The following is a 9,575-nucleotide window of genomic DNA, read 5'->3' as shown; positions in this document are numbered from 1 at the left end:
GTATTCTAAGCTATAATCTTTATGGGAGATCACCAGGTCTTTCTCCCATGGAGCTTCTGGATGGGTTTGAACTGTTAACCTTTCGGCTAGTAGCTGAGCACTTAACCATTGTGCTACCAGGGATCCTTTCATTAGTCATTCGGGAAATGCAAATCAAAACCACAATGAGATATTGCTTCACATCCACAAGAATGGCTACAATAAAAAAGTCAGACAATAACAAGTGTTGGTGAGGATGTGGAGAAAATGGAACCCTCATACGCTGCTGATGGGAATATAAAACTGTGCAGCCACTTTGGAAAACAGTCTGGAAGTTCCTCAAATTGTTAAACACAGAGCTACCATATGCCCTAGCAATTCCACTCCTAGGTACAGGTAGTCCCTGATATACAAGTATTCAAGTTATGAAGAACCACACCTAATGATTGCCCCCCCCTTTTTTTTTTTTACATTGTATCATTAGTAATATCTACTACATACAATGTTGCAGTGTGTAATTTGCTGATGTTATAGTTCTCAGATGTTCACTTGCAGATGTACAATTTTATGATTTACTGTTCAAAACACTGCCATATAGATTTAGTTTTGTAAACTAAATCTGGGGCTTCAATTGCTTGAAAACAGGGACCCAAATGCTGACTGCTTTGCAAAGTCAGTAGGCAGATTTGGGAAGCAGTGAGATGTTACTGTGAAATATATAAAGAAAAAAAGAAAAGGACCATATAGACAACACTCACTAATTATCTGCCTAGAAACACCATCCCCATTGCCAGGGATAATCCAGATGATCCAGAACTTCCACAAGTGGAGCTACTACCACAACTGACAAAATGCCAACATCATTGTCAGAGTAAATTTTTATGATTCGTGCATTTTTTATGTATGCATGTATTAAAATATACCTGTAAGTTTATTTCTAATGTTTCCAACCACCAAAGACAAATAAGGATCGGATTTATAAAGATACTGATAACAAAAGGCAGTAATAATGAAAACTAAAAAAAATTGAGGTATTCAACTTACAGAAGAAATGACTTATGACGAAGTTGTCAGAATGAAACCCTGTTATTAAGTTGGGGACTACCTGTATGTACCCAAGAGAAATGAAAACATATGTTCACACAAAAACTTTATGTGAATATTCATAACAGCTTAAAAGTGGAAACAACCTAAATGTCCATCAACTGATGAACTGGATAAACTAAATGTGGTGTGCACACACAATGGAATATTATTCAGCCATAAAAAGGAATGAAATACTGATATAGACTACAAAAATGGATGAAACTGCACTTATTCATTGCGAATGCAAAGGAAAACTTCTTGAAGGAAATTAAAAGTGCTACTCCAGTGAACACACAAATGATAAGAAAGCAAAACAGCCTTATTGATGATAAAGTTTGAGTGGTCTGGATAGAAGATCAAACCAGCCACAACATTTCCTTCAGCCAAAGTCTAATTCAGAGAAGACCCTAACTCCTTTTCAGTTCTATGAGGGCTGAGAGAGGTAAGAAAGCTGCAGAAGAAAAGTCTGAAGCTAGCAGAGGTTGGTTTATGAGGTTTAAGGAAAGAAGCCATCTCCATAACATAAAAGTGCAAGGTGAAGCAGCAGTCCTGATGTAGAAGCTACAGCAAGATATCCAGAAGAGCTTGCTAAGATAATTGATGAAGGTGGCTACACTAAACAGATTTTCAGTGTAGACAAAATAGCCTTATATTGGAAGAAGATGCTATCTAGAACTTTCATAGCTAGAGAGAAGTCAATGCCTGGCTTCAAAGCTTCAAAGGACAGGCTGACTCTCTTGTAAGGGGCTAATGCAGCTGGTAACTTTAAGCTGAAGTAAATGCTCATTTGTTGTTGTTGTTTTTGTTGTTGGGTGCCATCAAGTCAGTTCTGACTCACAGTGACCCTATGAATAACAGAACGAAACACTGCCTAGTCCTGTGCCATCCTCACAATCGTTGTTATGCTTGAGCCCATTGTTGCAGCCACTGTGTCAATCCATCTCGTTGAGGGTCTTCCTCTTTTTCACCAACCTTGAACTTTACCAAGCATGATGTTCTTCTCCAGGGACTGATCTCTCCTGACAACATGTCCAAAGTATGCAAGTAGTAGTCTTGCCATCCTTGCTTCTAAGGAGCATTCTGGTTGTACTTCTTCTAAGACAGACCTGTTGATTCTTTTGGCAGTCCGTGGTATATTCAATATTCTTCTCCAACACCACAATTCAAAGGCATCAATTCTTCGGTCTTCCTTATTCACTGTCTAACTTTCACATGCATATGAGGTGACTGAAAACACCATGGCTTGGGTCAGGTGCACCTTAGTCTTCAAGGTGACATCTTTGCTTTTCAACACTTTAAAGAGGTCTTTTGCAGCAGATTTGCCCAATGCAATGTGTCATTTGATTTCTTGACTGCTGCTTCCATGAGTGTTGACTGTGGATCCAAATAAAACGAAATCCCTGACAACTTCAATCTTTTCTCTGTTTATCGTGATGTTGCTTCTTGGTCCATATGTGAGGATTTTTGTTTTCTTTATGTTGAGGTATAATCCATACTGAAGGCTGTGGTCTTTGATTTTCAGCAGTTAAGTGTTTCAAGTCCTCTTCACTTTCAGCAAGCAATGTTGTGTCATCAACATAACGCAGGTTGTTAATGAGTCTTCCTGAAATCTTGATGCCCCGTTCTTCATATAGTCCAGCTTCTCAGATTATCTGCTCAGCATACAGACTGAATAGGTATGGTGAAAAGATGCAACCCTGACACACACCTTTCCTGACTTTAAACCATGCAGTATCCCCTTGTTCTATTAGAACGACTGCCTCTTAAATCTATGTACAGGTTCCTCATGAGCACAATTAAGTGCTCATTCTTCACAATGATATCCATAATTTGTTATGATCCACACAGTTGAATGCCTTTGCATAGTCAATAAAACACAGGTAAACATCTTTCTGGTATTCTCTGCTTTCAGCCAAGATCCATCTGACATCAGCAATGATACCCCTCGTTCACGTCCGCTTCTCAATCCAACTTGAATTTCTGGCAGTTCCCTGTTGATATACTGCTGCAGCTGCTTTTGAATGATCTTCAGCAAAAGTTTACTTGCATGTTATATTAATGATATTGTTTGATAATTTCCACATTCGGTTGGATCATCTTTCTTGGGAATAGGCATAAACATGGATCTCTTCAGTCAGTTGGCCAGGCAGCTGTTTTCCAAATTTCTTGGCATAGATGAGTGAGCACTTCCAACGCTGCATCTGTTTGTAGAAACATCTCAACTGATACTCCCTCAATTCCTGAAGCCTTGTTTTTCGCCAATGCCTTCAGTGCAGCTTGGACTTCTTCCTTCAGTACCATAAGTTCCTGATCACATGTGACCTCCTGAAATAGCTGAACGTCGACCAATTCTTTTTGGTACAGTGACTCTGTGTATTCCTTCCATTTTCTTTTGATGCTTCCTGTATCGTTTAACATTTTCCCCATAGAATCCTTCACTATTCCAACTCGAGGCTTAAATTTTTTCTTCAGTTCTTTCAGCTTGAGAAATGCCGAGCATGCTCTTCCCTTTTGGTTTTCTATCTCGAGCTCTTTGCATATGTCATTATAATTCTTCACTTTGTCTTCTTGAGCTGCCCTTTGAAATATTCTGTTCTGCTCTTTTACTTCATCATTTCTTTCTTTTGCTTTAGCTACTCGACGTTTAACAGCAAGTTTCAGAGTCTCTTCTGACATCCATTTTGGTCTCTTCTTTCCTTCCCGTCTTTTTAATAACCTCTTGCTTTCTTTATGTATGATGTCTTTGATGTCATTCCACCTCATCTGATCTTCTACATTATTGTTCCTATACTTACAACCAAACACTTCATGGGATTGGTTTTATTGGTTCAGAGGTTTAGGGTCATGCTTTTGTGGGACATTCCAACCAATTGGCCTAATATCGATTTTAGTGCTTCTGTTCCACCTCCTAGTTCACTATGTAGTGTCTGGGGTCTTAAAACGTTGTGAGTAAGCCTCTAGGGTACAACTGGTCTCTATTCACCTGGAGCAGCAGAGGAAGGAGTGTCAGGAATTGGAGGGAGTGTCAGGAATTGGAGGAAGAACTGGAATATGCATCTAATTGCTTCCCTGAACAATTGCCTCCTTTGCCATGAAATGAGAACTGGATGGTGCCTGGCTACCATTACTGAATGTTTTGATCAAAGATTCTATATAAGAATCCTGGTCAAAAGGGGGGGGAATGTGGAACAGAATCTCAAATTTCTCACAGAATCCTGACTTTCTGGAGCCAGAGGCTGGATGAAACCCCAAAACTATTGCCCTGAGGAAATCTCTAAACCTTAAACCTTAAAGTGAAACTATCCCTTGTAGTCATCTTTAAACCAAACAATAGTTTAGCTTAATTATAAAAGAATGTCTTTCTCGAGCATTGTGTGCTTTTAAAATAATGTATGTGATCAAATTGACAACTGCAACTTGAAACGTTACATGAGAAGCTTAGGGAGCAGTGAGTTTGTGTTAATGATAGTGAAGTAATTTGGAAAAGGATATCGAGAAAGATGGCACAACTTGACGAATGTAATCAATGTCACTGAATTGACATACAGAAAGTGTTGAATTGGTGTACTATGTTTTGCTGTGTATATCTTCACCAAAAATTAAAAGAAAAAAAGAAATATTCTTTGCAAGCATAAGCATGTCTTTATACATGTGTATAATTTTAAACACAAATGAAAACATGCTATATATGCTATTCAGGCCTCCCTTCCCCCTCAGTTTATCTTAGACATCATTCTATATCAATAATATAAATTAATTCAACCTCACTCTTTTTTAACAGCTACACAATATTCCACTGTATGGGTGTACCAAACTTTAATACATTTCAGGGGGTTAAAAAATCTTAGGTTATATAAAAACAGATTTTTTTTCCCCTACAAATTTTGTGCTCCTTCCCTTCCCACGCACCCGTACAAAGTAGAGGTGTGAGAGCTTCCCAGCACCAAAGTGAAATTAGAGGGCCAAACCACAAGCATATAGCATTTAGCAACAACAATGCCTGCTTCTCAATTTCAGTCACAGAAATGGGGATGACACCAGTAAAATGGAAGTTAATGATAAGCAGTAACAATCTTTTCCTTATTTTTACATTCTATGCTCTCTGATCAACCTCATCCTAAAGTTCCTGTATACATGATCATTATGAAAAACCAGTTACATGTATATTTTCCTTAAGTAAACAAGCAAATTTTGCTTTAACTTTAATAAAAATTCTTCTAGCTTAAAAGCAATCTAAAAAAATTATATCAACAAATTAATGAAGGAAAAAAGGGAATATAATGCTTTTTTAAAAATGAATTATTCAAGCCCATAAAGAACTTTATTTCCATTATTTCAGCCTCCGTATCACTAGTAAATCAGAACTGAACTGAACATAGTATCTGACAATTTGTAATCCACCAGGAGAATCACATTAGTATAGTTCATGGTAGTCTTAAAATTTAACTCTGCAGAGAACATCAGTTTACAGAGAACTCTGGCCTGGATATAAAATTCTGCAGACTCACCTGAATGCTGCTTGAATACAGCTGCTAAAAAAATGTACATAGTGCAAGTATATTTTTTAAAAAATAATTTGCATATAAAAATATGCTATCTACATAGAAAAAAAATGGTAGAAAATATGCAAACCTGACAATTACTGCTTTCTTAGAAAGGCAGGATTATAGGTGACTTTAAAAAAAATTTCCCCATTGGTAAAACCATTCTCAAAAGTCATTTGGCTATAATAACAAAAAAATTAAATTAAAAAACAAAATAAACAAAAAAACTAATTTGGCTATATCTAATACAGTTGTTGTTATGGCTTGAATTGTGTCCCCCCAAAATATGTGTTGTAAATCCTAACTCTGCAGTTCAAATCCACTAGGCACTCCTTGGAAACCCTATGGGGCAGCTCTACTGTGTCCTATAGGGTCGCTATGAGTTGGAATTCACTAGCAGGCAACAGGTTTTGTTTTCTGGGTTTATGCCTGTGGATGTAATCCCATTTGGGAATAGGATTTTCTCTGTCATGTTAATGAGGTCATATCAGTATAGTGTATGTCTTAAATCAACCACTTTTGTGACATAAAAGAGCAGAGTAAGCACAGAAAAAAATAAGCATGAATGAGGGAATGAAAGATGCCATGTGCAGATCTCCAAGAAACACCTAAAAGAATGCCAGTAAAGCTCAGCCAAGGATTTTCCTCTAGAGTGACAGAGAGAGCCTTCCCCTAGCACTGGGGCCATCAATTAGGACTTCTAGCCTCCTGAACTGTGCGAAAATAAATTTGTTTGTTAAAGCCACCTGCTTGTATTTCTGTTATAACCCATTGCCACTGAGTCGATTCCAACTCATAGCAACCCTACAGAACAGGGAAGAACTGCCCATAGGGTTTCCAAGGAGCGGCTGGTGGATTCAAACTGCTGACCTTTTGGTTAGCAGCCAAGCTCTTAACCACTGTGTCACCAGTGCTCCAATTTCTGTTATTGCAGCACTAAAAAATATTAAGACAGACATCTACACCAAAGCCCAGCAATTTTATATCCTAGGGACATTCTTGTCTCATATACAACAGAAAAATGAAAAACAATGTTGAACAAAAGAAGGAAGCTGCAGGAAAATATTAGTATGAAAGCATTCATATCAAGTTTAAAAATATATTAAATAATATATAAAGTTTATGAATGAATATATATGTAGTAAAAGCATAAAGACATATGGGAATAATAAATGTAACTTCAGGATAAGGAAGAAAGTGTTATGTGGGGCTTCAAGTGTATTTATTTCTTTAAAAAAATCTGAAACAAATGTGGCAAACATAAAAATTCACAAAGCTAAGTAGTACATAAAAAGCTGTACATATTTTCTCACTCTTTTTATATGCCTGAAATATTTAAATTTAATATCTGTAATAAAAAGAGATTTTACAATTTAAAAAAATAAGTACATTTTATGTCTGTTGTTCCCAGGTCCTGAGATATAATCCACTATGCCTCCCACTACCTTTACTATAGATAACATTTCCCTAGATATTTCCTTATCTCTCAGCTAAAAGCATTAAGGTATGGTTGATTAATTAAGTCTATTAAAACAAAAACAACCCACACATCGCTTCTATAATATCTTCACAGGTTCTGAAAATAAATATCTTCATTAAGAAGAACTTCAGGGAGCAACTAGTCCAAAGGACTAATGGACCACACGAACCTACACGACCCTGAGACCAGAAGAACTAGATGGTGCCTGGCTACTACTACTGACCACTGACTGTGATTACAATAGCGGGTCCCAGACAGAGCACAAGAAGAATGTAGAAGAAATGATCAAATTCACAAAAAAGACCAAAGTTACTGGTCTGACAGAGATTGGCTGAACCCCCGAGACTATGGCCCCCAACACCCTTCTAACTCAGACTTGAAGCCATTCCCGAAGTTCACCTTTCAGCCAAAGATTAGGCAGGCCTATAGAACGTACAATAACACAAGAAAGAATGTGCCTCTTAGACCAATCAAGTATACGAGATCAAGGAACAAAGATGAGAAGGTTGAAGGGGACACGAAAACTGGACAAACGGACGCTGCGAACCCAGGGTGGAAAGGGAAACGGGGAGAGTGCTGACACAATGTGGGATTGGAACCAGTGCCATGAAACAATCTGTGTATAAATTTTTGAATGAGAAGGTAATTTGCTCTGTAAACTTTCACTTAAAGCACAATTTTAAAAAAAGGTAACGTAACCACTTCAAACAAAAAAAGAGAAAAACTTCAGAAAGCCTCTGTCAATTTCAGACCATACCTGGCCTTGCAATTCCGGTCTTACGGGATATGTACTTGGATAAGGAGCTCTAGTTCGGGCAGGAGAATTCCAATAGTTAGAATTGTAGCTAGAGTATGGTGGCTGCTCCTATAGAAAAAATGAAAATAGGCACACTTTTAATAGTGCTTTTATATCATTCTGATATGCTGAAAGAGGCAAATATAGATATCAATAAAAAGCAACAGACAAAAAGCAATAGAACCCCACTATAATACCACTCATTAGTATGTTGATATAGACATATTACATGATAAATCACATGCCTTGCACAAAGCAATTACTGACTAGTAAAAGCCTGTTCTTATACGTTAGTCTATTGCCACCATACCAAACGATATACGTCAAAACCTACAGAAGTCAGAACCTGTGTAAGGCGGAAACCTATCAGCGAAGGAAAACTCAGATATTTTCCACTAAAACAAGTGACAGAAAAGTGATAGGTTGCACCCTACCAAAGGCAGAAGACTTGTGAGACCTAGAAAAAAGGCAGTCTCGTCGAGTTCCGGCTCCCCTAGGTATCACCGTATAAAGAATTCTACTATGTTAAGATGATTAGATCTTGAAAACATTATGCTGAGCACACTAAGTCAGTCACAAAAGAACATGTATTGTTTTATCCCACTTACTTGAAATATCTAGAATGGTAAGCATATAGAGATCAAAGTTTATTAGTGATTACCAGGGGTGGGAGGGAAAAAGCGGGAAAAGAAGACAACTCTTAAGGGACACTGAGCTTCTGTTGAGGGTGATGGAAAAATTCGGGAATGGTTCATGGTCATAGTTGAACAACATGATGAACATACTTAACGTCAATGAACTGTACATATAAAGATTATAGCAAATGAGTGAGTTTATGTAGACTGGGGAAGAACAATTCGGAAAAGGAGAGTGAGAATGGTCACACAACTCTAAGAATGTAATCAGTGTCACTGAATTGTACATGTAGAAACTGGTGAATCAACATGTTCTGCTGTGTGCATTATCAATAACAAAAAGTAAAAATATTGCAGCAAATGTTTTGTTACGTATATATTTACCACACACACACAAAGATGATTAGCAAACCAGAGATCTTAGATTGCCTTTCTCTCTAATTACCCTTGTCATCAGTACTAATTCAATTAGTGCAGACGATTATAGTTCTTTGCTAATGTTAAGAGGAGTATTCACTTATCTCAATAACTTTGGAAGACGTTACTACTAAAGTTTCCTTAAAGCATATATATTTTTCATACTCAACTTCTTTGCTTTGCCACACTCTAGTTTTTTCTTTTTTTTTTCAGCCACCATACATCTGTCAGTTTGTCATACTGTGGTGACTTGAGCATTGCTGTGATGCTGGAAGCTAGGCCACCGGTATTTCAAATATCAACAGGGTCACCCATGGTGAACAGGTTTCAGCAGAGCTTCCAGAGTAAGACAGACTAGGAAGAACAACCTGCATACTTCTGAAAAAAAACTAGCTAGTGAAAACCTTATGAACAGCAGCGGAACACTGTCTGATATAGTGCTGGAAGACAAGCCACTCGGGTTGGAAGGCAACTAAATACAACTGGAGAAGAGCTGCCTCCTCAAATTAGAGTCAACAGTAATGATGTGGATGGAGTAAAGCTTTCGGGACCTTCATTTGCTGATGTGGCATGACTCAAAATGAGAAGAAACAGCTGCAAACATCCATTAATAATCAGAAAATTGAATGTACGAAGTA

The 9,575-nt window shown here is 37.6% G+C and overlaps 1 protein-coding gene across 1 annotated transcript in view; it reads right to left on the bottom strand.

Annotated features, from left to right (window-relative positions):
• BAG4 (BAG cochaperone 4) overlaps positions 1–9,575 on the bottom strand; it is a 35,558-nt gene that overhangs the window by 13,800 nt on the left and 12,183 nt on the right. The window contains exon 2 of the mRNA XM_012557569.2: positions 7,847–7,954. Coding sequence (XP_012413023.1) covers positions 7,847–7,954 — 108 coding nt within the window. The remainder of the gene's footprint in view (positions 1–7,846; positions 7,955–9,575) is intronic.

Source organism: Trichechus manatus, unplaced genomic scaffold, assembly GCF_000243295.1.
Source record: "Trichechus manatus latirostris isolate Lorelei unplaced genomic scaffold, TriManLat1.0 scaffold00109, whole genome shotgun sequence".
In the NCBI taxonomy this organism is placed as follows: Eukaryota; Metazoa; Chordata; class Mammalia; order Sirenia; family Trichechidae; genus Trichechus; species Trichechus manatus.
Note: the sequence above shows the minus strand (reverse complement) of the source record. Positions and strands in the feature narration are given on the sequence as shown.